Source organism: Sphaerodactylus townsendi, linkage group LG04 (genome assembly GCF_021028975.2).
Source record: "Sphaerodactylus townsendi isolate TG3544 linkage group LG04, MPM_Stown_v2.3, whole genome shotgun sequence".
Lineage (NCBI taxonomy): Eukaryota > Metazoa > Chordata > Lepidosauria > Squamata > Sphaerodactylidae > Sphaerodactylus > Sphaerodactylus townsendi.
Genome location: NC_059428.1, coordinates 157,211,450 through 157,239,296, shown reverse-complemented (window position 1 = coordinate 157,239,296; position 27,847 = coordinate 157,211,450). Strand labels below are relative to the sequence as shown.

The 27,847-nt window shown below is 48.2% G+C and overlaps 2 protein-coding genes across 3 annotated transcripts; one reads left to right on the top strand and one right to left on the bottom strand.

Moving 5' to 3' along the window:
• Positions 1-224: 224 nt before the first annotated feature.
• On the bottom strand, positions 225-26,827 carry METTL9 (methyltransferase like 9). 2 transcript variants are annotated; one of them, XM_048495424.1, is made up of 5 exons: positions 26,381-26,827; positions 16,999-17,189; positions 14,397-14,606; positions 12,826-13,010; positions 225-1,039 (listed from the first exon to the last, which is right to left on the bottom strand). In XM_048495424.1, the coding sequence occupies exons 1-5, from the start codon at positions 26,552-26,554 to the stop codon at positions 837-839; spliced, it is 963 nt and encodes a 320-aa protein (XP_048351381.1). In that variant the 5' UTR covers positions 26,555-26,827; the 3' UTR covers positions 225-836. The 2 variants fall into 2 exon arrangements, with proteins under 2 accessions (XP_048351381.1, XP_048351380.1); XM_048495423.1 differs by having other exon boundaries at positions 225-1,042; positions 26,381-26,824.
• On the top strand, positions 3,853-10,682 carry IGSF6 (immunoglobulin superfamily member 6). Its single transcript, XM_048495425.1, has 6 exons — positions 3,853-3,934; positions 4,793-5,158; positions 6,943-7,037; positions 8,938-8,979; positions 10,353-10,433; positions 10,535-10,682. The coding sequence occupies exons 1-6, from the start codon at positions 3,868-3,870 to the stop codon at positions 10,574-10,576; spliced, it is 693 nt and encodes a 230-aa protein (XP_048351382.1). The 5' UTR covers positions 3,853-3,867; the 3' UTR covers positions 10,577-10,682.
• Positions 26,828-27,847: the final 1,020 nt, after the last annotated feature.

Sequence of the window (27,847 nt, the reverse complement as noted above, 5' to 3'; positions counted from 1 at the left end):
CTGAATGAAGAGCAGACGCTCCACCATTCAGCCTTGGCCCCTCCTGGATGTCAGGAGTATCATCTATTGCAGTGGTGGCGAACCTTTGGCACTCCAGATGTTATGTAGTCCATAACATCTGGAGTGCCAAAGGTTCGCCACCACGGATCTATTGTCTATGGGAAAGTGACGACAGATCTGCCCAACCGTGCTCCAACAGCATCAATGGACCTCAGATGCGAGCGTCATCTCAAAAAAGGTTTTTATTAGCATGATTAAAAACATTTGCCGAAGACGGACAGATAAAATAACGTCATTAAGCATGGAAGAAAAAATCCATTCCGACTGCTCGTTCCACAACCCAGTTTAGTCTTATATTGAACGGACCGTTTTATTGCCAGTACGGTCTTCCGATGACTTAAAAAAAACCAACCAGCTGAAAAGTTATCCATTGGTGCAGTATCTTGGCTATTGCTGAATCATGAACCCTACCATTATTAGGTATAAAAAATATCTTCAATTTATTGTCGGATTGCAGGTGCGTTGCCAGGGGTGGGGGGGTGGGGTTAAGAAATCACCAATGGAAAAGTTCTGCCTTTTTTTAAAAAAAGTCCTTTTTTTTCTTCTTTTACATACTACAAAGAAATTAGTATTTGGACCTTTTAGAGTTCTTCATACATGATGCCGATTTCAAAGGACAACCACCAAAAAACAAAAAAAACCAAAAAACAAAATCTCATTCCTTCCTCTCTCTCCTCTTGCAGTTAATAAGGAAAAAAACAGAGTCAAAAGACGCTTCATTCACGGGCTGCTTCGTGGGTTCGACCGGTGTGTGTGTGTGTGGGGGGGACGCGCGCTCACACGGGCTTGAGGACGAAGACGGCGTCGTCCAAGACGTAGAAATCATTGTACATGTCCCCCTCGCACAGGTAGGGCAGTCTAGTAAAAGCCTCTATGGCAAACCCGGCTTTCCTGAAAACCTCCGGTAAGCTGTTCACTTGTTCTTCCCACGTGCGTCCTTTGATTTCCAGCACTTCGGAAGGTTTGTCCCATTTGCCACCTACTGAGAAAGCACAGAGATTTCCTTTCCGTTAAGTCTAGAACGATGCAAAGTTACCCTCTAAAAAGAAAAAGGGGGGGAGGGGGAGAGGGAGAGGGAGAGACTGAACGAAGAGCTGCAAAGTCCTCGGCAGGTAACCAAAGTTACAAACACTGAACAGGCACAGAGGAGGGCAAAACGATCCATGAACGAGTCTCACCTGCTGGCGAAATTATTCTTTATTCATTTAGCCTTTATCTGGCATAAACAGTATAAAATCACATCAAAATCGCATCAAAATACAAGCTTGCAACATATAACCAATGAAGCTGATTCATACATACTGTTGCTTATGGGATATTTCCAGCAGAAAATTTGCAGCCATTTTACAGAATGTAGCATCAGAATTATTTAATAAGAACAATAGTCTGCTTAGTTCATCCAGCTCGCTAGGTATCATAGAAAGCAACCTAGAGTATTTGACTCTAATACTTGCCGATTTAGGACAATGGAATAATTGGTGAGTTAATGTTTCTATTTGATTTGCATCACATGAACACACCCTTTTGCACATTTCTAGATTGTTATATCTACCTCGTAGAATGGCAGAAGGGAAAACATTGAAGCGAGCGAGTGAAAAAACTCTTCTCTGATCTGGATTGGTCAGATGATACAGATAGGAGGACTGGCAAAATTAAAAACAGGACGAACCTGGATATGGTACCTACATCTGTAAGGAGGGGCAATCACCTGCCTGCAGTGGGCAAACCCTCTTCGGTCCCCATTAAGTCCGAGACCGTCTGCATCAGTTCTGCACACGAATTCCAATTGGGCACCTCCGTGCTGAAATCTCCCTCCAAAGCGCTGCGGCTGTTAAGACTGTGATTGAGTTGCCATCGGGCGGAAGTCGCCCAGAACAGCAGTGCTTGACGTTCTACGCTGATGCACGGAGCTGTCAGGAAGACACCCTTGGCTGATCCGAGAGGACGCGAGGGAGGAAGCAGGCTTTTTATATTCACCTGAAGTTCTGCATGTCAGATCTTGACAGGAAGCAGATATCCTCCCTAACCAAATTACCCGGTGATCCCGACAGATATATTCATTTCCTGTTAAAGTTTTGGACTGCCTTTTTAAAAATAATAATTTCCCCTCCTTCATAATGGAATAATATTATGTAATAGAACCGTGGTGGCGAACCTTTGGCACTCCAGATGTTGTGGACTACAATTCCCATCAGCCCCTGCCAGCATGGCCAATTGGCCATGCTGGCAGGGGCTGATGGGAATTGTAGTCCACAACATCTGGAGTGCCAAAGGTTCGCCACCAGTGTAATAGAATAATCTACCGCTTTCAGAACTACATGTGTACCTAATGCGATAAAAATGAAACATTTATTTTATTTATTTATTATCATATTTATATACCGCCCCATCCCCTGAGGGCTCTGGGCGGTGAACAACAGATTAATTACCGGCTTTCTTGGCAAGTACGACATACAAGAACATATAACGTGATGGGTCAAAACAACGGGATACCCAGTCCCGCATCCAGTTTCTCGTAGTGCCCATCTGAAATAAGGGAACCGAGCTCCAAGTCCACCCCCGAGCAACTACCCCCCAGGAGATAGACTGTCTCTGAATATGGGGGTTCCATTTAACCATTGTGGCTAATAGTTAGGGACAAACCTATCCAGCACAAAGGGGTCTAACCTCTTTTTAGTATTTTTTTTATGTATACATGCATGCCAATTGTAACAGAAACCCTACAAACTTACTAGGGTCGACACCTGAGGCCAACTCATTTCCATTCCGCATTGGACCGTCCTTCTAACTTAAACCTTTTTTGCACAAAGGACAATCCAGTTTAGGCCACTTATTTGTTATGGAACTTCAGACCCATTACCAGATGCTTGATAGGGGTGGGGCTTTTACCTCTGTTTGGTAAAAGAAGAAGAGTTTGGATTTATATCCCCCCTTTCTCTCCTGTAAGGAGACTCAAAGGGGCTGACAATCTCCTTCCCCCCCACCCCCGCAACAAACATCCTGTGAAGTGAATGGGGCTGAGAGAGCTCCGGAGAACTGTGACTAGCCCAAGGTCACTCAGCTGGCCTGCGTTGGGAGTGCACAAGCTAATCTGGTTCACCAGATAAGCCTCCACAGCTCAAGCACCAGAGCAGGGAATCAAACCCGGTTCTCCAGATTAGAGTGCACCTGCTCTTAACCACCCCACCACGCTAGCAGTAGTCTCTGACAGCAGCGACAGGGATTTGCTAAGCCTGCTCATCCCTCTTAAAGAGGAGCCCGGCCTAAGTTCAGTTCCGTCTGAGATTTTCCCGTGTCTTCATTGGAAACAGGGTCCACAGGAGGTTACAGCGGAAACAAGGAGCGCAGGGCCCATAGAGACTAAGGACTCTTCTGCACGTGCTCTGAAGAACCTGCTACAGCCAAGGTAAAGTGTACTTAGTTGATTTAGTTCGAGTGTACTAATTTTTATTTTGCAACGCTGCATTTTCTACCCTCTTACTTTGTTACTGCTCTAGTACTGCGCTAGAAGGATATCTTTTCAAAGGATCCGTCCAGATATTCTCGGGAGGTTCCTAAGTAGCGGTGTCTGATCAGAAGCATGGTCCCCATGTAACCCTATGCACGTGGGGATTTCTCGGCAAGGAAAGCCGCTATTTCCCCCTTCATCCCGTAACACCAAAACTCAACAGACAGGCACCTAGTGCTATGTTTAATTTCCCCTATTGGGCAACGTGGAATCACCACCAACAGCTTCCTGGTTTAGTCCCGCTTACATTTCAGTTCCACTTATTTCTACTTGCCGACGCAGAAGGTCTTTGGGAGATAATGGCAACAGAGAAACAGCAAGCGTTCATTCTGGTAATGAAGTTCACCTGGCTATTATGCCGTTCTGGTAAGGAGTTTTCGTTTCTGAATGCTTTTCGATTGTCATTTCTATACTTTAAAAGTCTTTTTTTTTAAAAAAAAGGGAAAGGACCACCGTTCTTAGAGCCTTACAAAGGAAGTCAGGGGAAAATGAGCGACCGGAGTCAAGGCATGTGAACGAGGGTAACCACTTCCCCCCTATGATTTAATATGAACCGCTGCTGTTTCTCCCAGCCAAAAGCGCATTTGGAGAGAAAACTCACTAGCTTTTCTCTGTACATGCGTCTGATTCCACACTTTAAAAAGGGTAGTCAATCTCCCTCTACAAAGTGGAATCCTGAGCCCTATGAAAATCAGGGCCCTTTATGCCGGCTTATTTTGCCCAAATGGATTCCGCTTCTGCAGCTAGAGGGAGGGAGAAAGTAGCCATTCAGGCTGTAGGCACTGACCTGTTCGAAAGTCTACTCAGCTGAGAATGATGTTGTCAGAGAGAGAATGAGTGAAAGAGAGAGAGAAAAAAGAGAGAGAGAAAAAAAAGAGAGAGAGAGATCCCTTCCGCACATGCAGAATAATGCACTTTCAATCCACTTTGCAGCTGGATTTTACTGGGAAGAATAGCAAAATCCACTTGCAAACAATTGTGAAAGTGGATTGAAAGTGCCTTTCTCTGCATGTGCGGAAGGGGCCACAGAAAGACACTGAATTCTACACACGAGCCCAACTCTTCATTCTTGCCCAGAGTAAGCAAAACGGCAGCTCGAGACAAGGGCTGCTTTTTGCGGATTGGTGCCCTCCCCGCCCCCAATCTCAGGCCCTCCTGCTTTTCGCCTTGATTGGTTTTCCTTCTGCATCCCTCAATGGAGCCACGTTCATTTTGTCTCCACAGGAGCCGCCACATCGGTCACGCCTTGCGAGGTCACGGTAACTCAGCCTCGATCCCTGGAAGCTTATACCGCATCACAAAACGTGAGGATATGGTGTTCTTTTTCCACCAAAGAATGCCCAGGCGCTTCCCCTACGATCCTCTGGTTCCGGTATCTGGCCAACACCCACGAAAACCTGTGCGTGCCTGACTGTGCGCAGGGCAAGAAGTTCAACGTCACCCACGTTGTGTCTGACAAGAAGACTTTCCTCTACATCTACAATGTCAGCGTGGAGGACAGCGCCATTTACTACTGTGGGGTTGCGTTTGCAGATTCGGCCGCCCGCCATTCCAAGCAAACCGGGGAAGGAACTGCATTAACGATAACAGGTGGGTGGCTGTTATCACCATTCCAAGCCCCCTTATGGCAAAGCACTGCGCTGCCCCCCCCCCCCCCCAGCTTGAGTCTCCTTGGCCATTCTTGGCACGCTATGACACGGCCACCATCCACAATGGCACGAAAACATCCCCCTTGCCTTTCATCCATCGCTGCCTGAACGGCCCAGCCTCGCAGGGACCTCATCAGGCTTTGGAAGCTAAGTAGGGCTGGCCCTGGTTAGAGTTTGGATGGGAGACCGCCACAGAAGTCCCAGGTTGCAACAACAGACTGTCCTTGCTCATCCCTTGGCCTTGAAAAACCCCGTGAAGGTTGCAACTTGCCGGAATCGATTATGATATTACTGTTGACTCCTCCCTGTCCTCTGCCACCAATGCAAAAACCCATCTTTCTGTCTGACGGCATCACTGGCAGAGGCTACAATACCCCACAGTTAAGGTCACTGGCTTATCTAGAGTAGTATGGGGCTATTCGATATCTTGGGTACACCTTTTCCCAGGTCCGCTAGTAGAAATGCCAGGGCCATTCAGCACAAAAACACATGTTCCTTCCCCATGTTGCTGTTATGGGTGTGGCAGGAAAGAACTAATCAGAGACAGGTTCCTGTTGAACATACAGATCTGCCTTAAAAAGAGCATCGGTCCAGATAGCTCTGTACTGTCTTCTCTAATTGGTAGTGGAGAAAGGTCCCCCTGGTGGAGAAAGGTCCCTCTCAACCTCTGGGGCTCCTTAACTATAGATATCTGGATGGGATTGAACCTAGGGCTGCATTCAACCCCAGCCTCTTTGAAGCATCATGGTCCCCTTTGCGACAATTGTGGTTCACGAATCCAGCCCTAACACCTTCTCCTCGCCTCTGGCCTTCCCTATTTTCACATTTCTGCAATCTCAGTTTTATCAGTTCTATCCAGTTCTATCCAGTTCTATCCAGAACGGCTACCAAAATCTAGCCCAGATCACCCAACAGCTGGTGGATTTTATCCAACCGTATTTTTCAAAACCACCTAAGCCGGGGACTGCCTTTAAGGTAGAAAGCCACACAATCTAGAACAGAGGTCCCCAACATTTTTGAGACTGCAGGTGCCGTTGAAATTTAGACAGAAGGTGGTGGGCCCAAACACAAAACGGCTGCCGCAGGAAGCAGAACCAACCACCCAATGTCAGTGAAGGAAGTCATGCGTAACCTTGATAGTAACTCTTTGACATTTCAGGCAGGCTGCTTTTCAAAAATCAACATACACAATAAGACTGGGAAGATCCTTGTACTGAAGCGGTCGCAGAAGCAGCTTAAAAAAAATTACAGTCAATCCGATTTCCAGTAGCCAATCACAAGCCTTCTGGGACAAAAGATCCGCTTTCTAATAGCGTTTGGTGGGCACCAGGAAAGGTGTGTGTGTGTGGGGGGGACACCCCTAATCAGGAAGGGGTGGCTTTTTCACGGGTCCAGTACCTAAAACCCAACTGTTCAGACTTCTGCAATTAAGTGGCAGGCCAAATGAACTTATAAGCAGGTCCCAGAATCATGAGGTTGGAACGAGGGCCATATAACATCACTGGGATGTATCGAGACAGCTCCACCACTCAATCTTGCCCAGTTCCCATCTTCGACAGCACCTGGTCCAAGGAGCATTTTCCACATGCGATCCCCAACAGTGGCCAAAAGAGACACCTCCTTTTTTTCTCAGGCAGAAATGCTGGTAAGATGCAACCAATCGTTCTCTTGATATACAATTTTAAAATATATCATTTTCCTCCTCTCGCCGCGCCGTGAATGAAGACCGTGACAAAGGAGCCTATGTTATGGCGGTCATTTTGGTCTTGCTGTTCCTCTACGTCGTGGCTGGACTCACGACTTTTACAGTCTACTCCAAGGTAAGTTAATGATTCGTCTTTGATATACGATGTTTGTCAGAATGACAAAAACAGCAACTTACACTGGCAGTATTTTAACATGGCATCTAAAAACATTAGGGCTGGCTGTGTTCATTTTGCATCTTGGATAAAATGCCTACTTATTTACAGTCAATTTATCAATTAATTTAATATTATTCTTGTCTAGTTAAATCTGTTGGTTAGAGCTATGGCAAAATGTTGAAAATATGGATAAGTGCTAAGACTATTTACACTCCACTTGTCTTATAGAGTCCTGAATGATAGACCTTCTTTTTTGCAGTCAAGTTATCTCACTGAATCATTTTATTATATTCTGGTCTCTCGATGTTGTTTCCATATACAGTTCCCAAAAGTGTTTCCCAGGGAGAAAACCCACAACTGGTTTCAGGTGGTTTCAGGAAAGGGGTCTTGCTCATTTTGCACACAAAGGTTTCTGGGGGGTTTTGTGTTGTTTCACGGAGACAGCATTTAAAACCACAGTCTACTGACTTCTGTTGTTCTGTTCTGGAATGTATGAGGATGGAGGCAGATGTACTTGGTTAAACCTCCATCTTCCCCAAATCCAAACAGGGGTGAGGCAGTGGCATATCTTGGGGAGGTGGGGCAGATGACCCAGTCGCCACTTTTAAAATGATTCGAAATGACCTGGGCAGATTATAGAGCTGGGCCAAAACTAACAAAACGAATTTCAACAGAGATAAATGCAAGATACTACACCTAGGCAGAAAAAAAAATGAAACACAGGGATATAGGATGGGGGGCACCTGGCTTGAAAACACTACATATGAAAGGGATCTGGGAGTCTCAGTAGGCCACAAACTGAACTTGAGTCAGCAGTGTGATGCAGCAGCCAAGAAAGCCAATGTGATTCTGAGATACATCAATAACAGTATAGTGTCTAGATCCATGGTGGCGAACCTTTGGCACTCCAGATGTTATGGACTACAATTCCCATCAGCCCCTGCCAGCATGGTCAATTGGCCATGCTGGCAGGGGCTGATGGGAATTGTAGTCCATAACATCTGGAGTGCCAAAGGTTCGCCACCACTGGTCTAGATCAAGGGGAAGTAATTATACCACTCTACTCTGCATTGGTCAGACCTCACTTAGAGTACTGTGTTCAGTTCTGAGCACTGCAATTTAAAAAGGATATTGGCAAGCTGGAACGGGTCCAGAGGAGGGCGACCAAAATGGTAAAAGGTCTGGAATCCATGCCTTACGAAGAGAGGCGTAGGGAGCTGGGGATGTTTCGTCTGGAGAAGCGAAGGTTAAGGGGAAACATGATAACTATGTTTAAATATTTGAAGGGATGTAATGTTGAAGAGGGAGCAAGCTTGTTTTCTGCTGCCTCACAGACAAGGACTTGGAGTAATGGATTCAAGGGGCAGGAAAAGAGGTTCCACCTAAACATCAGGAAAAACTTCCTGACTGTCAGGGCTGCTCGACAGTGGAATTCACTGCCTCAGAGAGTGGTGGAGTCTCCTCCTTTGGAGGTTTTTAAACAGAGGCTGGATGAACATATGTCGGGTTTGCTTTGATTGTGTGTTCCTGCATGGCAGGGGGTTGGACTGGATGGCCTTTGGGGGTCTCTTCCAACTCTATGATTCAAGGGTCAACTGAGGGCAGCACTGGGCTGGTCCTCCCCACCCACCACAATTGTTTCTGGCTAGAGCAAGAAGGCCCGCTGCTTCTTTTGCCCGCCGGCCATTTATATCTCGCCTTTCCTTGCGATTCAAAGTGGCTGACAATTCTGCATACGAGGAAGTAGCTGGCCGCCAAGGAACGAGTGTCTGCAATGGAGGACTGTCTCCGCAACATAGAGGAGTGCAAGCAGGGAAAGTTATAGGATCCAAGCTTACGTTTTCTTTCTTTTTTACAGCCCAGAACCAAAAAAACAGGGGGAGGAGGCCACAGCAGAGGAGTAAGTGGTACTTGTTTATTTCAAATACGCAGAGGGGCCAGTGGAACCATGCAGAACAAAAGAGAACGTCTTGCACATATTGAAGGCCACAGAATTTCCAGATTGCTGAGCGACCTGGTCGCCTCTGGCGGGTAAACGCTACCCCTAGGAAGGTGGGGGCAAGCCAATTCCCAACTGGAGAAAGAAAGCAGCGCAAAATGGCAGTCGTCTCTCTCTCTCTCTCTCTCTCTCTGGTTTAAGGAAGAAGTCAGAGACCTCAAAGAGGGGATTTGGAATATACTGAGGGAGTGCTCTAGCTAGAGTGCAGCGCTGTTGAGTCAGTGTGGTTAAGAGCAGGTGGATTCTAATCTGGAGAACCGGGTTTGATTCCTCACTCCTCCACCGGTGAGTGGCAGAGGCTTATCTGGTGAACCAGATGTGTTTCCGCACTCCTACACTCCAGCTGGGTGACCTTGGGCTAGTCACAGTTCTCTCAGGACTCTCTCAGCATCACCTACCACTCAAGGGCCGTTTCTGCACGGCCATGGAAGGGGTCGGGTCGGCGTACATGATGCCGACCCGACCCCTCTGGGACCGTTCGCATGAACGGTCCCAGAATCTCCCGGGACAACAGCGCAGCGCTGCGCTGTCGTCAGGGCGACCTACATGTCCTGCGGCCCTCTGGCGCATCGCCGAGGCCAGGGGACACGCCCCCCTGCCCTGCGCGACCGCTCCGGAGTCGCAGGGCAGAGGGGGCGTGTCCCCAGGCCACAGCGACGCGCCGGAGGGCTGCAGGACAGGTAGGTCGACGGGACATGGGTGGAGGGAAGGCGCCTTGGAGCCGTTTTCCATAAACCTCGCTTCCCAAGTGAGGTTGGAAAACAAGCTCCTTTCCCTTCCTCTCCCCACAACAGACACCTTGGGAGGTAGGTGGGGCTGAGAGAGTTCTGAGAGAACTGTGACTACCCCAAGGTCACCCAGCAGGAATGCAGGAGTGCGGAAACACATCTGGTTCACCAGACAAGCCTCTGCGACTCAGGTGGAGGAGATCAAACCTGGTTCTCCAGATTAGAATCCACCTGCTCTTAACCCCTGCACCACGCTGGCTCCCAGAGTGGATAGTATCTGGGGAGGGCTTTTCATACCTACAGAATGCATGCTGGCTGCCTGGTAGAGGACATGCTGCCATGATATTTGGGAAGAACGCCGATTCAAGCCACCACGTCTCAGGATCTGGACTGCAGGACTAACACTGCAGGATCGCAACCGTACTGAAAAGCGCAAGCACACGAACCCGCCCCAAGGAAACGCTTCCCACATTTCCACTACGGCACAAACAATTCAGAACGGAGAGCATCTGCAGTTTCTCATCACATTTTTTTTTCAACTGTCAGATCAAGGGAAGCAAGCAAGCAATTTCCCAAGCTATTGCTCAGGAACTGGGCAAAAAGAAACAGAAACTGAAACGTTGCCCTGTAAGTAGCTGCAACTCAAACTTGGCGGGGTGGGTGGGTGGGTGGGTTATCCCCTTTGCCTTGCTAGGTAACTTTTCAGTCGTTTCCATTTTCTTCCCCAGAAGCGGAGTTTGGGAAAGGAGACTGTCGACCGGAACAAGTAAATCACCGCAGTGAATCTGCTAAGCCCCGGGAACAAAATGCACTCCCAACGCAACTCGGGTTTCTAAACGATTGCCAGGATCTGGGATTACATAAAATAAATCTTACACATTTCGACCACGCTGTAGACGGCAAGTCTTAATTCTGATGGCCTTTTCCACATGACATGTCAGAAACTGCTAGAGTGACAACAGAAGACGACTGAGGGAGAAAATGTACACACGGTTAACAGTAGCTTATGCCAGAGAGATAATATTAGTGGTAATTAGATGCGTTCTCAATGGCAAACTCAGATTTCTTGCTCCATTGTGCCTGAAATGGCATTGAGAGTTTGTGGAGGCAATTCTGCCCTGGTCCTGATCAACCAAATCTCAGAAGCTTAGTATGATCGGCTCTGGATAGTCTTCAGATTAGAGACTGCCACGGAAGCTGGGTTTGCTATGCAGAAACAGGGAAGGGGAAACCATCTCTGTTCCTCGCTTGCCTTGAACACCCTGTGGGGGTCACAATTAATTATCTGAGCCTTATCAGCACTTTCCACCCCCAGAGGGAATTCTACACCACCTTCAGGAATTCTCTCCCTCCCTCACTTTGAAGAAGAAGAAGAGTTTGGATTTATACCACACCTTTTTCTCCTGTAAAGAGACTGAAGGTGGCTTACAAGCTCCTTTCCCTTCCTCTCCCCACAACAGACACCTTGGGAGGTAGGTGGGGCTGAGAGAGTCCTGAAAGAACTGTCACTAGCCCAAGGTCACCCAGCAGGAATGTAGGAGTGCGGAAACACATCTAGTTCACTAGATAAGCCTTTGCCACTCAGGTGGAGGAGTGGGGAATCAAACCTGGTTCTCCAGATTAGAATCCACCTGCTTTTAACCACGACACCATGCTGGCTTTGGATTTTCCCCCTATCTTCTCTTCAATTGCCCATCCTTCAGTCTCTGCCTTATTTTCTAACAATCTCTGCCTGTTGATACACAGCTCACCTAGAATGCAGAAAGATGCACACGGAATACGCTGGTCAACTTGGAGCAAACCATGAGCTTCACACATTCAGGAAGTGGGGTGTGAGGAACCCTGAATTATATTTGTTCCTCATCGTTAGTGGGGCCAAGAAACGGGTTTCCATTTCACTTTGTGGGTTCTGAGTCCTGGATTTGAAAGAGGTGGGGAAGTAAAGGCAAAAGTGGAAGAGCAGAGCAGGGCCAAGAGAACCCAAAGGGGGGAAGAAAACCCTAAACCCTGAAATTATACAAAAAGAGGAAGGAAACGCAATTGAGAATGCAACTGGTTTTTACAATGTATGATGTGCAAACTCTTCACGCAGGATAAAGCTATCATCCTTTGTCATTGTGGCATTTTTCAGAACTCCAGGCAAGTCAGAACTTTGCAACTTAAGTCTCCTTCTGTAAGAAATTGCCCCAGATGGAGGGAATCCTCAGATTTATTAGAAAGCCATCGCAGAGTAGAAGTTGCTGCGGTACCACTTAAAAAGATGCCTCACAGCTGACGGCTGGTGTCTCAAAAAAGCCTGTGGAGCAGAACGGGACTGCCAAAATAATGGGAGCGGCTCCCATCTTCTTGAAAGAAACCTTCTCCCCAAAAGAGGCCGCAACAGACATCATGCAAAACCATGGTTTGTTTGAGTTTCTGTGAGTTTGTAAAACCAGGATTCAGAGCACAGACCATCAAGCAAACCCCAGTTTGCTTCAACAAATGCTGGCTTTGTCCCTTCCCTCTGGGAGGGCGTCATCAGGGATCGAGCCAGGGTACGAACGAGGATTAAGCCAGGATTCACACATCATGTGAAACTGTACGCAAGACTAACCGTGGTTAAACAAACCAGATTCAGATCCTGCTCGGCCCATCTAGCCACACTAAGTGGAGTGCCCCGCATTCGGACAATCACACTAACTCAATTGCTAGTTGACTTAAACCATGGTTTCATATGATGCCTGAACTGACCCCATGGTAGGAGTGGATCCTGAGTAGCAACTTCTCAGGGAAAAGTACACCAAGAGGCCCACTCTGTATAAAAAAGCAGCAGTTGTTTTGACCCAGACTAACCAAGGCAAGAGGGACAAGTCTTCTACTCTGAAAGGGAGCCAAGAGCAGCTTAGGACAATCATAGATGCAACTGCTCAGCCGCTTTTCATACCCTTTACAGCGTGCTCCTGAGCAGACTTGCACTTTTCAACCGATCGAGAGGCGGGTAAATCTGCCTAGGCTACCACCCTTAATAAACCCTGCTTACCATTTTCCACGTACGGATGAAAAGGAAGAACCAGGGCTAGGATGAGCCGGCCCCTGGTTGGCTCCAGTACGCTTCTAATATCTTTTAATACAGTCAATGGCTGATCGCAGCGATCAAGCAGATTCAAGCAGCTGATGACGTCATACTGGAATCCTGTGTTCTGCCAATCGTTGATGCCGAGCACTCTGCAGAGAACGGGGGAGAAAGCAAGAGGGTTACCTACAATCGGTGGGGGCAGGCAGATAGCTCCATTAGGTCTGCAGTAATCTAGGGGCAGTAGTTAGAGTGGTGGGACTTGGACTGGAGAGACACAGGTTCGAATCCACCCTGGGCCATGATACTCATTGTGTGATGACCCTGGACCAGTCACCAATTCTCAGTCTAACCTAGCTCATCACAAAGTGGTTGCGAGAATATTGTGGAGGATTTGATAACCGCAAATGCTGCCTTGCTTTGGAGGAAATTAATAATAATTGTAGGACGAGAAGAAGAAGAATTTGGATTTATACCCCACCTTTCTCTCTTGTAAGGAGGCTCAAGGTGGCTTACAAGCTCCTTTCCCTTCCTCTCCCCACAACAGACACCTTGGGAGGCAGGTGGGGCTGAGAGAGTTCCAAAGAACTGTGACTAGCCCAAGGTCACCCAGCAGGAATGTAGGAGTGCAAAAACACATCTGGTTCACCAGATAAGCTTCTGCCACTCAGGTGGAGGAGTGGGGAATCAAATTCAGTTCTCCAGATTAGAATCCACCTGCTCTTAACCACCATACCACACTGGCTCTCACTGTATATCGTCAAGTCCCAACTGACCTATGGTGACCCCAGGATCATAGAGTTTTCAAGACAAGGGATGAACCATTGCCTTCCTCTGCATAAAAATCCTGGCCTTCCTCGGTGGTCTTGTACCCCAACACTAACCAGGCCAGACCTTGCTTAACTTCCAAAACTCTTGCCCCTTCCGCACATGCAGAACAATGCACTTTCAATCCGCTTTCACAATTGTTTGTAAGTGGATTTTGCTATTCCGCACAGTAAAATCCAGCTGCAAAATGCATTGAAAGTGGATTGAAAGTGCATTTATTCTGCATGTGCGGAAGAGGCCTCTGTTAAGATCAGTTTGGCCAAGGATATTCCAGGGGAAAGGATGAATTAAAATAAGAACATAAGAACATAAGAACAAGCCAGCTGGATCAGACCAGAGTCCATCCAGTCCAGCATTCTGCTACGTATTTTAGGTGCCTTTGAGAGCTCGATGCGGGATGTAGAAACTAATGGCCAGCCTAGGCTGTTGCTCCCGAACACCCTGGTCTGTTAAGGGAGGCATTTGCAAATCTCAAAAGATCAAAGAGGATCAAGATTGATGCAGCCGCTAAATCGACTTCTCCTCCATAAAATCTGTCCAAACACCCCAAAGCTGTGTAATCTGGGGCTGCATGTACATGTGATCTACGAACTGCATGTACGTGGCATGTAAATGTAATCTACAGACACATAAGTAAGCTACATTCACTATGAGGCACGCCAGGTGTCTGTATCTGCCCTCTGCACATACATCTTAGTTAGCGCCAGTACCTGTATTTCTTTTTCTGCAGTTGCCATATCATGGTTTCAGACAATTCAGTGGCATAGATTTCTTCGAAGTGGGGGCTCATGACTTTTGTCACCTCTCCGTCCCCGGCTCCCAAATCGAGAAGCCGACGAGATTTCCAGTCCGGGTTTATTTTAAGCAGTCTCTGAAATTGCTCTGGTGAAAATACAAACATCGAACCTCTTCCCAGCAACCTGAATTTGGGAACAGACAGAGAGAAAGTTGGATTGGGGGGTCTGGTTTAGTGGGAGGAGCAGGAAAAAGTTTAGAAAACAGACACATCGTGAGTTTAGTAAAGCTAATGGGCGTGAAAACTTTATAGTTTTACAAAAGTTGGAAACCGCCCTGAGCCGGAAAGGGGCAGGGCAGTATGGAAACCACATAATAAATAAATAGAATTAAAAAATAGGGTTGGACTGTTCAAAATGCTTTTACAAACTTGCTCGGATTAATAATTAGGAACTGCAGTCTATGTTTCTGAGAATAGCAAGTAGGAACCTATCATATATTTTCTGTAACGTGCAACGTGAATATTATGCTATGTCTCTTTTCTTTTTGGTTATCCCAGACTTCTAAGATCCGAATGCATTGTTTATTGATTGTCCCGTTTTGTTGACTGTACTGACTCATGATGTGTAACCTGCCTCAAGTCCCTGTGAGAACAGGGGAGTATAAATCACATCAATAAATAAATAAGTAAAATCTCTTCACCGCCGGGGCCATGTTGGGGCCCTTTGCTCTACCTCCTTGCAGCAAGAGAGGCTTTCGAAGAATCTGCAGGGGGTTTCCATTCAGAAGCAACTGTTTGACCTAAACAGCACCGCAGAATATTCCACGTCTTTCTTGGGCGACTGTCTATTCAGAAGGTGTTCTGTTTGAGCGCACACATATGGAAATTGTAAAAAAAAAAGGATGCCGAAAGGTCTGGATTAAGAAAGGCAGGCCAACAGCAGAAGAATGGAGAACGCAACGCCAGAAGGCGGGGGGAAAGCGTTTGAAAAGAGAGACCGAAGGTGGCATGGTTAGAGCAGCGGGAAAGGAGATTAATATTTTAAAACTGCATAATCTGGCGATTGAACGGCGAAGACCCCAGGAGCCGTCTGGGGCTCCCTCGTGTGACGGGAAAAATCACGGCATAGAAAACGAGCCGTTTATTAAGAAACCTGCCGCAGGTGATGGCCGGGGTCTCCGCGGGGCATGTCAGCCGCAGCTCTGCCTGTTTGGCTTTGAAGGCTGAGTGCCGGAAGATTACAATCGTTGTCATGAAGGTCCAGAGAAATGAAAGGGGAAGCAGGAAGTGCAGAGGGAAGGAAATAATTGGTCACCGAGAGAGACAGAGACAGAGACAGACAAGGGAAGGTATGTAAAATTAGCTGAGCTGAGCTTAGGAATGAAATTAACCTGCCACAAAAATCGTGATTGGTGCCAGTGCGTCCGAGCTGCCGAAAAGCAAACTATGATCAAGGGAAAGGGCTCCAGAAGAGACAGGGAATTAAGTGGTAGAAGCAATGAAATGGGATAAAGAAAGTGAAAAAGCAGAAGGTGTTGATGAACATGGGACGCAACAGGCCAGAGGAAACTACCTGTTACATTTTGATAAAAAGGTGTCAGGGAAACACTTCTGTCTGGAGCACCTCTGGGTTTAAAGGCTGGGCCCGCTGCCTGTCCCTGGCGGTAAGTCCACGTCTCCACCACATAATTGGTTCCAGAGTATTATCCCATGAAAGTAGTGTGAGAAAGCGCTCGACACCTTTTGAGCAAGAGGGAAATGGCGTGGAAGGGCTGAGGGAGGAAAAATACGCTAAGAGGGGCGGCGCACTCCAGAGGTAATGTCGAGTTGAGAAATAAGTCTGGTTCGCAAGATAATCTCTTGTGCACCCTCTTCTGAGAAAAAGGAGCTAGTTGCTACTCCCAGAACAAATTACATAGTAGGACTTCATGTCAGAGGCTATACTCTTTTCTAATGAAAGATGACAGTAGAATTGTCGAATAACCCACCATTTCCTGGACCTTCTTTGTTCTAGAATGTAAGAAGATTCAAAGGGGCTTCCAAACTCCTTTCCCTTCCTGACCCACAACAGACACCTTGTGGGGTGGGCGGAGCTGAGAGAGTTCTGGGAGAACTGTGACCAGTCCAAGGTTAGCCAGCAGGGATGTAGGAGCAGGGAAAGAAATCTGGTTCAGCAGATAAGACTCCACCGCTCGCTCACGTGGAGGAGTGGGGAATCAAACCGAGTTCCCCAGATTGGAGTCTAGCTGCTCTTAACCATTACACCATGCTGCCTCTTCAGCGAAAGAGAGTATAAATCAGCAGCAAGCCACATGGATGAGCTGCAACTCAGGTGCAATACAATCCTGCGTGCTCCCCTGCAAACCACCAAAACTTTCCACAACCCCTCTCCAGTCTTACAACCCACTGGCACAGCTGCAAATAGAAAGCACACTCATAAAATATAAAATCTTGGTGGCCGGACAATACATCTGGCTCCTACAATTTAGGGGTGGCTCGAACAACTGGAGGACATTTGGCAAGCCCTGCTTTCAGTTCTAAAGGCAGAGCAATGGGGAGGACACCATTTCACTTACCCATTGATGGACGTCCTAGACATAAACAGGCTAAAAACAGAGGACATGAAGGAATGATAAAGCTGAATGAACAGCCAGCCCGATTTCTCAATGCTGTTGTTTAAGAAGATCTGTGTCCCTTGGTCAAGGTAACTCTGGATGAAGACCGGCTGAAGGGATTCACACAGCTGCTCCGTATTGCACAAGTACCACTGCGAAGGGAAACACACGTGCACAGACCCATTAGAGACGCAGCATTGTTCGCATGGCAGTACTGGTAAACTAGGGGCGCGCAATTAACGTTTCGAGTCTCTTGTCGAGTAGCGCGACAAATGCTTCTGTGCGCAAGCGTTTCGTCGCGATCTATTATTGCTTGCTTGCTCATTCAGGAAGGTCAAAGTACTCCCAACAAACTGTTCTGTGAAAGGATACTTTGAGAAATATGTCTGCTCAATCGGTTAAGATCTCCTCGCTTTCGATAACGTGCGATTGGCATTTGACAGTTAGAGGAGGACCCCTTTGTTGCCTAAGCTAGGACTCTGCAAGGGAAGATTTGCGGATAAGCTCCCCCTCCCTGCAAAGTGATAGTTCACAATCGCAAAGTACAGACAACTGTCCCCACTCAAGTGGGGGCAAAGCAAGAGACACAGCCACTCAGCAGAGCATCTAAAAACCAACAGAAGTGTACAATGTTGGATATGCAAATCCATCTGGCATGAATTATTCTTTCTGTAACTGATGGTGGTGGTGACTGCTCAGTTCATTTTTGGCACCACCACCACCCCGCCATCCCAGGAGTGAGGGAATGGGGAAATGTCCCTGAGCAAAGATTTGGGACAGTTGTGGGGGTTTCTGACCTCCCAGGGACCAGCCAAAAGGAATGGGAGAGAGGAGGAGGAGCAGCAGAAGGAGGAGGAGTAGTTTGGATTTATACCCCACCTTTCTCTCCTGTAAGAAGACTCAAAGTGGCTTACAAGCTCCTTTCCCTTCCTCCCCCCACAACAGACACCTTGGGGCTTTCCGCACTGACAGAGTTGTACTGGTTTCTATCTAGGTTCACCTCAGTGTATCCGCACTGCAACTGAGCTCAACGTTGTTTTGTCTCAGTTCCCCACCCTCAGAACTGCGACATCCCTGTCGCAGTTATGAACTGCACCTTTCTGCTGGAACAAGGTTGATACCGCTTCGAAGCTTCAAAGTGCGGACGCATCAAAACGACATCTCATCCGTTCAACCAATCAGGAGCCACTTTTGTGGCATGCGCAGAACGGGAGAGTTGTGGCGGGCATGTAACTCTAAACTGTAAACTGTAAAAAAAAAAGAATGCTCCCATTTCCCATGGTAACACAAGCTCCAATCATGATCGAGGAGCGAAACAGGCACCAAGATGATCCCGCCCACTTAGCTCGGTTCCAGGGGGCCAAGTAAGTTGCTGTGCGGACAGCCTGGAATCGCTCCCCACTGAAGGGAACCGAGTCGACCTTAGCTCCCTTCTGTAGTGCGGAAAGCCCCTTGTGAGGCAGGTGGGGCTGAGAGAGTTCCAAAGAACTGCGACTAACCCAGGTTCGCCAGATAAGTCTCCACCACTCAGGTGGAGGAGTGGGGAATCAAACCCGGTTCTCCAGATGAGAAACTAATAATGCTTTTCTACTGAATACCAGCTCTTGCTGCATAGCAGTTCAATTAGAGATCCTTTTCAGGCAGCGTTGTTTCTACTTGGGCAGCTAGGAGTCCCAAGCCACAGCTAGAATACGTCTGTGGCAACACGTTCCAAGTTTTTGTTCGGGAACTTCCAGATCGTTCCCAGTTAAGCACCAATCTGCCTGTCTGTAATGTTCGTATTTAATAAAGAACAATCTCTGGAACACCTCAAGAACTCGAACTAGGCAGCAGGGATTTCTTTTACAAATGTACTACGCCCTCAAAAACCCATCCACGTTCAATTATTTTTAAAAGAAGTTGATTACTCGTATGTGTTTTATTTCCTAATGAATGCTGCTGTTTCATTGACACACGGAGCTCATTGGAAAGAGTCAGATGAAATACTGCACAGTATGTAGTAAATAATTTCCTGTAAATTACAATTATAAAGCCACTATCATTGTACAATTATAATGAAAGGGAGTGCACGGGGAAAGGGAGAGATAAATGATTCAGAAGTCATCCCCCATTGCTCCGCCCATACAAATCTTGAGCAGACTAATATCTCAACCCCCCCCCCTTTAATTAACTGTCTGCACACATCCTGGAGCATACTTATCTCTTATCAGGCCACTGTAAGGGGATCTGGAAAGGGTTTTTATAATTTACAAAGTCAGACTTTTGAGCACAGCATCGTGTAGGAAAGAAACCCCTACTCTTGACTGCATGTGCTTTTGTGGTTGACCAATCGCCAGCTGCTGATCTACTGAGTTTGCCATCATTTCAACTCTTATATCTAGCATCAGGGCACTACAGCAAGTAAAAGGAAAGCCTCAGAAAACTCCATTCCAGGGGTCCCCAACGTGGTGCCCGTGGGTGCAGTGGCACCTGTTGATACCTTTTCTAGAGTATGGGAGAGAATAATAGAATCATAGAGTTGGAAGAGACCCCAAGGGCCATCCAGTTCAACCCCCTGCAATGTAGGAACACACAATCAAAGCGTTCCTGACAGATGGCCATCCAGCCTCTTTTTAAAAACCTCCAAAGAAGGAAAGTCCACCACACTCCGAGGTAGTGCATTCCAGTTTTGAACAGCCCTTGCTGTCAGGAAGTTTTTCCTGATGTTTAGGTGGAATCTTTTTTCCTTCCCCTTGAACCCGTGACTCCTGGTCCTAGTCTCTGGAGCAGCAGAAAACAAGTTTGCTCCCTCCCCAACGTGACATCCCTTCCGATATCTAAACATGGCTGTCATGTCCCTTCTTAACCTTCTCTTCACCAAACTAAACATCCCCAGCTCCCTCTCTCCTCTCCTCTCCTCTCCTCTCCTCTCCTCTCCTCTCCTCTCCTCTCCTCTCCTCTCCTCTCCTCATAGGGCACGGATTCCAGACCTTTAACCATTTTGGTCACCCTCCTCTGGACTCATTTCAGCTCGTCAATGTCTTTCTTGAATTGCGGAGCCCAGAATTGTGGGTAGACCCAGACAGGTCTTTTGCCCAGCAAGGTTTCTGAGTGGCTGTGCAGATTTTTAAAATGTTGCTTTGGCGGCAGCTGCCACCCCAGCACAAGGGTTTACACTGAGTCCCTGAAGTTAAGGTGGGGCAACGATTTTGTTTCCGCCCCCAACAAGCCGGGTCCGAATTCCAGGTTTTTCACATCACCACTTTCTAGTTGGAGATGATGGAGGTTGAACTTGAGATCTATTAAATGCCAAGTAGATGCTTTGCCACGCCACTAACCTTCCCCTATTCTAAGCAGTTACTGTATTTGAAATCCATAGGACTTAGTTAAATAGGAGTAACACCACACAGTATTACATGCTAATTGGTAAGCTTTTTTAAAAAAAAACTGCTGCTACTTATTCGCTCAGCGGGTATTATTTTTTAATGATCCCATTCTTTGTTTTACTAATCGGAGTAATTAACTTGGGGAAGCAAGACGTATATTTAATAAAAAATATTCCAATTATGTTAATGTATTTATAATGAAGTGGCTCTAGGAATAACTAGTTTTGAAAAACTTTTTAAAAATTCAGGAGTTTCTTTTTTAGATGCAAATGTGTTTATTTAAAAAAAAAACAATCTTCTCTCAGCATGCATTTGAGTCTTTATGCTGCTTTGAAGGAACTTGAATCCAGCGCATGGAATTTCACCTCTTTGCATTTTTATCCAACTCAACCAGTATTTGACTGGAAATTTACAACGGCTCCAGTTCTGTTATTATTTTTTAATAAGCCAGTGTAGTATAGTGATGCAGTGTGTTGGACTAGTATCTATAGAACCAAGGTCTGAATCACCACTTTTTCGGTGGAACCTTGGGTCAGTCACATGCTCTCAGCCTACCTCGAAGGGTTGTAGTTAGAATATAATGGAGGGAAAGAGAATGAGTTAACCCCCCATTGGGGAGAAAGGTGAGGAATAAATGGATGAAACAAATAAATCAATAAACTGAAAAGAAATTGCTTTCTCAACTGTACTTTTAAAGTTGGGAGGAGGAGTTTGGATTTATATCCCACCTTTCTTTCCTGTAAGGAGACTCAAGGTGGCTTACAAGCTCCTTTCCCTTCCTCTCCCCACAACAGACATCTTGTGAGGTGGGTGGGGCTGAGAGAGCTCCAAAGAACTGTGACTACCCCAAGGTCACCCTGCTGGGATGTAGGAGTGCAGAAACACATTTGGTTCACCAGATAAGCCTCCGCCACTTAGGTGGAAGAGTGGGGAATCAAACCCGGTTCTCTAATGAGAATCCACTTGCTCTTAACCACTACACCAGTGGTGGCGAAACTATGGCACGGGTGCCAGAGGCGGCACTCAGAGCCCTCTCTGTGGGCACGCGTGCACAGAGTTCGTTATGTGATAATAGTGTAATTATTTCAGGGAGATTATTAGCATTAAACCTAAGACCTAGTTTTGGGGAAGCAGTATAGGTCACCCTGTTAAGTGCTGTTAAATCCTACTGATTTTCATGGGAAGAATGAAAGCATGATCTTTTACCTGGAAGTAAGCTCGCTATGTTGTTAAGTAATTTTCTGGTTTGCTTCTGGAGTAAACCCTCCCAGGGTCGTGATTCAATCTATCTGCTGGTAACAGCTGCCTTTTCCAAAGCGAAGCCACCAACCATCACCACCAAGCTTACTCCCGAAAGTAACTTACGCTGTGGGAGCCAACTGTTTTTTCTATACTAAAACCTCAGTATTCAGGCTAAATTGCCATGTTGGCACTTTGCAATAAATAAGTGGGTTTTGGGTTGCAGTTTAAAATTCGGTCTCGAAAACGTTCGCCACCACTGCACTACACCAACTGGACCTTTCTTAATCTACTAGCTACTCACTCAAACAATTTATGACAGCGATCCTCAAAACTTTCCGAAGTAAGAGTCGCAGTGAAATTTCCTTTCCAAAGAAGTCTCAAAAGTATATTTATCTCACACTATTTATGCTCCCCAGCATAAAATGTAAGAATCTTGCATCATTTAATGCCGACCGAGATACTGTTATTGTTCATCTCTGATATTCAGAAAAATACAGCAATGTTGAGCAACAGGCCGGAGATCTTGTGGCTTTTTTGCATATCCCATGGAGGCAACCCCCAATTCATCAAAAAGGACACGCTCAACAGGCAAGGCAGCTAACCACACCTTGCTGATGAACATATTACTCAACGTGCACAACTGGAAACGAGTGAATGTGAACTGGCATTTCAGCTTTTAGATGAGGAGTTTAGATTTATACCACGCCTTTCTCTCCTCTGTCCTCCAGAAGAGGGTAGCTGGCACGGTTCATTCTTATTTCACCCCACACCAACCCTGCGAAATCGACTGGGCTCACAACCACAACTTCCGGCGCTCAGACTCAGACCTCTGCAGTGTAAGTCCAAGAAGGAACTTACATCATTCACAATTTCCTTCAGCGGGAGAATTACAGTGTAAGAACAGAAAAACATATGGAACTGCTTGCATTTGATGCAAAGTTCTATAGAAAGCTTATGAGACTGTTGGGTTTGTTGAGCAAGCTGAACCGGCGGAGGCTGGAAACGAAGCCTCGGCAAGTGTGGGATCCTTCCTCTTGCTTAACAATGACATTCGGTCCGCTTTCCAACAGATACAGTTCATAGAAATAGGGCTGAAACCAGACTAGAGTCGAGGTGGGGACAAACTCACAAGGGATGCTGGAAAACAGCATAAGAGCAACCAGAACCTGGGAGTGAGAATAGAGAGTCCATTCCTGCTAAATGAAGCTGGCAGCTTAACTGTTGTTCGTTAGCTTGTCTGCACACAATTAAACCACCTTTTCTGCTGCAGACTTGTTGGAGCATAAATCTTTGCTCAAGTGAAGTGGGGCTGAAATTAGCCAATGGCTTTTTGGCAATCCTGTGCAGGTAAATAAAGCAAATGAAACAAATAAAAGCAGCCTGTTCGGTTCAAAAAAATGTGGCTGCAACAGAAAGTTAATACAAGTACCAGGTCCACAGCGGAACTAATATTTCAAATCTGGCAGCAATAATGATTTTTCCAGCGTTGCGTAACCAGGAAAAGACACTTTTACAAGTCACCGTTGCAATAGGGAAGTTGAGAAACCTGGATTCAAGTTCTACTTCTCAATGGTTTGGTGCAGTTCCTATTATAAAGCCTACTTCAGCCTCCGACTTAAATTTCGTCGGATGCCTGCAAAATAGTTGCGTACAAATCCAAAACTTGCTACACCCTTGCCCAAAGGTGGCCCAACATAAAAGGGAAACCACAAAATGGTGTCTAATTTTTTCCCCCCACTTCGCTACTCTTCATTTTATTTTTTGAAAACATTTGTCCCACCCCCAAGCAAAAACGGGGGAGACTTCCAAATTGGTCCAAATGCTTTCACTCGTCGCAAGGAAAGTGGGGAGTGGCAAAGTTACCTCCACCGCCTAGGCCTGCAAGAAATAACACAACAATATTTCTGATTCCCAAGCATCAAGTGTCTAGATCGAGGGATGAGATTGTGCCTCTCTATTTTGCATTGGTTTGACCTCACTTGGAATATCGCAGTGGTGGCGAACCTATGGCATGGGTGCCAGAGGTGGCACTCAGAGCCCTCTCTGTGGGCACGTGGGCACAGAGTTCGTCATGTGATAATAGTGTAATTATTTCAGGGAGATTATTAGCATTAAACCTAAGACCTAGTTTTGGGGAAGCAGTGTAGGTAACCCTGTTAAGTGCTGTTAAATCCTACTGATTTTCATGGGAAGAATGAAAGCATGATCTTTTACCTGGAAGTAAGCTCGGTTGCTGGCAATGGGGTTTGCTTCTGAGTAAACCCTCCTAGGGTCGTGATTCACCCATTCGAAGCACAGTTGCTTCAAAGCAAAGCCACCGACTACCACCAAGCTTACTCCCAAGTAACGCATGCCTTGGAGCCAACCGTTTTTTCTATACTAAAACCTCAGTATTCAGGCTAAATTGCCGTGTTGGCACTTTGCGATAAATAAGTGGGTTTGGGGTTGCAGTTTGAGCACTCGGTCTCGAAAAGGTTAGCCATCACTGGAATATCGTGTACAGTTCTGGGCACCGCAATTCAAGAAGGATATTGACAAGCTGGAATGGGCCCAGAGGAGGGCAACTACAACGGTAAAAGGTCTGGAATCCTACGAGGAGAGACTTGGGTAGCTTGGGGATGTTCAGCTTGATGAAGAAGAAGAGGAGGAGAAGAAGAATTTGGATTTATATCCCCCCTGTAGGAGACTCAAAGGGGCTGACAATCTCCTTGCCCTTCCCCTAAGAGAAGGTTAGGAGGTGACATGATAGCCATGTGTAGATATTTGAAGGGATGTCATGTTGGTGAGGGAGCAAGCTTGTTTCCTGCTGCTCTAGAGACTAAGACCAGGAGTCATGGGTACAAGGGGAAGGAAAAGAGATTCCATCTAAACATCAGGAAAAACTTCCAGACAGCAAGGGCTGGCCATCTGTCAAGAGTGCTTTGATTGTGTGTTCCTGCATTGCAGGGGGTTGGACTTGATGACCCTTGGGGTCTTTTCCAATTCTATGATTCTGTCATTCTAAGTAATTTTTAGGAACCCGGGCTACCATGCATCTTGGATGCATACGTAGAAAACTGACTTCTACTAAGTCCATGGTAGCGAACCTTTGGCACTCCAGATGTTATGGACTACAATTCGCATCAGCCAATTGGCCATGTTGGCGGGGCTGATGGGAATTGTAGTCCATAACATCTGGAGTGCCAAAGGTTTGCCACCACTGTACTCAGTGATACCCTTGATCCATCAGGCTCAGCAGTGTCTGCTCTGACTGGCAGGCGCTCTACAGGGTCTTTCACATCACTTGTGACCCATCCTTCTAACGGGGATTGAACCCGCGTCCTCTGCATGCCAAGCGGGTGCTCTACCACTGAGCCACAGCCCCTTCCCAAGATGGGTAAGCCCCATAGGCTTATCAAGATAGACATAAACTTATAAAAACTGGGCTCGGAAGTACCAGGAAGTAGTCTGGTTTTCCTCACCTTAGTCCATGTTTGCTTAACTACTATTACAAAACACATAAAGATACCTTGCTGGTTGGGAAAGTTCCTCTTTTTCCACACTGGCCCTCTCCAACAAAACTACCCCCTTCTGAACCAACAGAAGTCAATGTCAACGCACCGCCAACCTTCTTGTCCTCAGACCTGGGCAGAATCCCTTCATGTTGTCATGTAGTCGCACCTTTGATGGTTCTGACATTTTGACCACCCAATTGCATTTCTGGCCATTTTGCGGCCAGGATGGTTATGAGAAAGGTTTTCACGTTCACCTGATCCATTTCCTTTGTTCTTTACATGGAAGCACCCCTTCTCTGCTCCTTTTGACTTATTTTCCCAAAATCTATGGGCTGACTCTACAGAGACCTATTTCTCTCCCAGAGGTTTCTCAGCCTTTATGATTTTGTTCTGTTTATGCTCTCCTTCTTCCACTCCACGTATCTACACTTCTCCTCAGCAGTGCATGTTCTGCCTAGGTCCGTGATGGCGAACCTTTGGCACTCCAGATGTTATGGACTACAATTCCCATCAGCCCCTGCCAGCATGGCCAAATGGCCTGGGGGGGGGGGGGTGGGGGGGGGACGGGGGGCCCGGGGGGGGGGGGGGTGGGGGGGGGGCGGGGGACTTGGGGGGGGGGGGGGGGGGGGGGGGGGGGGGGTTGGGGGGGGGGGGGGGGTGGGGGGGGGGGGGGGTGGGGGGGGGGGGGGGTGGGGGGGGGGGGGGGTGGGGGGGAGGGGGGGTCGGGGGGGGGCGGGGTGGGGGGGGGGGGGGGGGGGGGGGGGGGGGGGTGGGGGGGGGGGGGGGTGGGGGTGGGGGGGGGGGTGAGGGGGGGGAGAGGGGGGGGGGGGGGGTGGGGGGGGGGGGGGGGGGGGGGGGGGGGGGTGGGGGGGGGGGGGGGGGGGGGGGGGTGGGGGGGGGGTGGGGGGGGGGGTGGGGGGGGGGGGTGGTGGGGGGGGGGGGGGGTGGTTCCAAAGAAGACCCCCTATTTCTCGCCCTCCCCCCCCCCCCCCCCCGGTGGGGGGGGGGGGGGGGGGGGGGGGGGGGGAGGGGGGGCGTGGGAGAGGGGGGGGGGGGGGGGGGGGGGGGGAGGGGGGGGGGGGGGGTGAGGGGGACCCCGACTGGGAGAGCAACAGACCCTCCCGCTCTCCCCCCCCCCCCAAGCTTTGCTATTCCTTCCTGGGAGTGGGGGAGGAGAGAGAGGCGACCCCCCGCCCCTCCCCGCCACGAGGGAGGGGGGGGTCCCCTCGGCGTCTCCCCTACCTGGTGGCTCTCCTTGAGGACCGGCTCCGTCTGGCTGTGGCTCCCCATCATGTTGGCGTAGAGAGACCTGGATAAAGGGCTCCGGAGGTACCTGGCAGGGCCAGCCCACATCCTCTTCCTCAGCACCCACAGAGACAAGAGGTAGCAGCCCAGCCAGGCCAGGCAGAGTCTCATCGGGGGGTTAGGCGGGGTGGGGGGGGGAGAGAGGGGAAGGGGACCGGATCGCGAAGGGGGCGGCCCGCGGGATCACCCCCTCCCGCCGCCGCCGCCGCCGCCGCCACCGCCTCTTTTCTCCATGGCAGCGGCCAACGCGGACCAGCTCTCCCCTTCCGCGATAGATTGCAGCCCGCGGAACCCGAGGCGCGCGGCCCGCGGCGCCCGGGCGGACGGGATTGCCGGGGACACGCGGCGAGGAGGCCCTCTCTGCCCACTCCTTTTGCCCTGTTCTCTGCCTCGCGCGCACCAAGCCCGTTCGCAGCCAATCAGGGGGCAGAGCCCGGCAGCGCCGGGCGGGGGCGCTGCTTTCAAAACCCGGCCGTCGCCAGCAAAGAACGGGTGGGCGGGGCGGGAAGCTCCACCCACCCCGGTGCTGACGGACAAGCCCTGGCCGGGCGGCACGCCCCTTTGCCCAGGGATGCTCAGCCAGTGGGCAGGTGCCACGCCAGCTGGCAAAGGCGTTTAAAAGGTACAATGTTAACTGAACGCAGCCCAATTTTTTCCCCCTTTCTGCTTGGCTGGAAGTAAGAGTTCAAAAACATGATGTGGTTTGCCAGTTCCCTCAATCAATGATTTGCTGATAAGGCTCACTGTGCATGACAAATAATAATCCTCACGCTTTGGGAGCTTAGCAGGGATAAAGGTCTGAGGTGCTACTGAGTTGCCCATATAAACAGAGGAGGCTTCTGCTGGAGGGCACCAAAAAAAGCAGACTTTTACAATGATCCACATGGACCAGAACCTATTAGGTTTTTAAAGGACTAATGTAGCCATAGAAGTCACAGGAAAAGGACAGTTTCAGGAGGCAGACAGCTTATACCAGTGGTCCATCTGGTTGCACACACTGTCTTATACAATTTCCAACCAGTTGCCCTGTAGAGCAAAGGCCAGATGCTGCCTTCCCCAGATGCTGCCTCCCACCACTGGTATTCAGAGGTTCCCTTCAGTCACTATGGCTAGTAGGCATCGATGAATCTGCCTCCTTTAAAGCTATCTCTGCGCTTGGCCATCACTGTGACCGTGAATTCTGCAATTTAAAAACTCATTAATGAAAAAACCCACTTCCTTTTTTGTGTCCTGAACATCTTTCCCATCAAGTCCAACTAGAAGAGTTTGTTTTATACCCTGCTTTTCTCTACTGTAAGCAGCCTCAAAGTGGCTTATAATTGCCTTCCCTTCCTCTCCCCAAAACAGGCACCTTTGGAGGTAGGTACAGCTGAGAGAGTTCTGAGAGAACTGTGACTGGCCCAA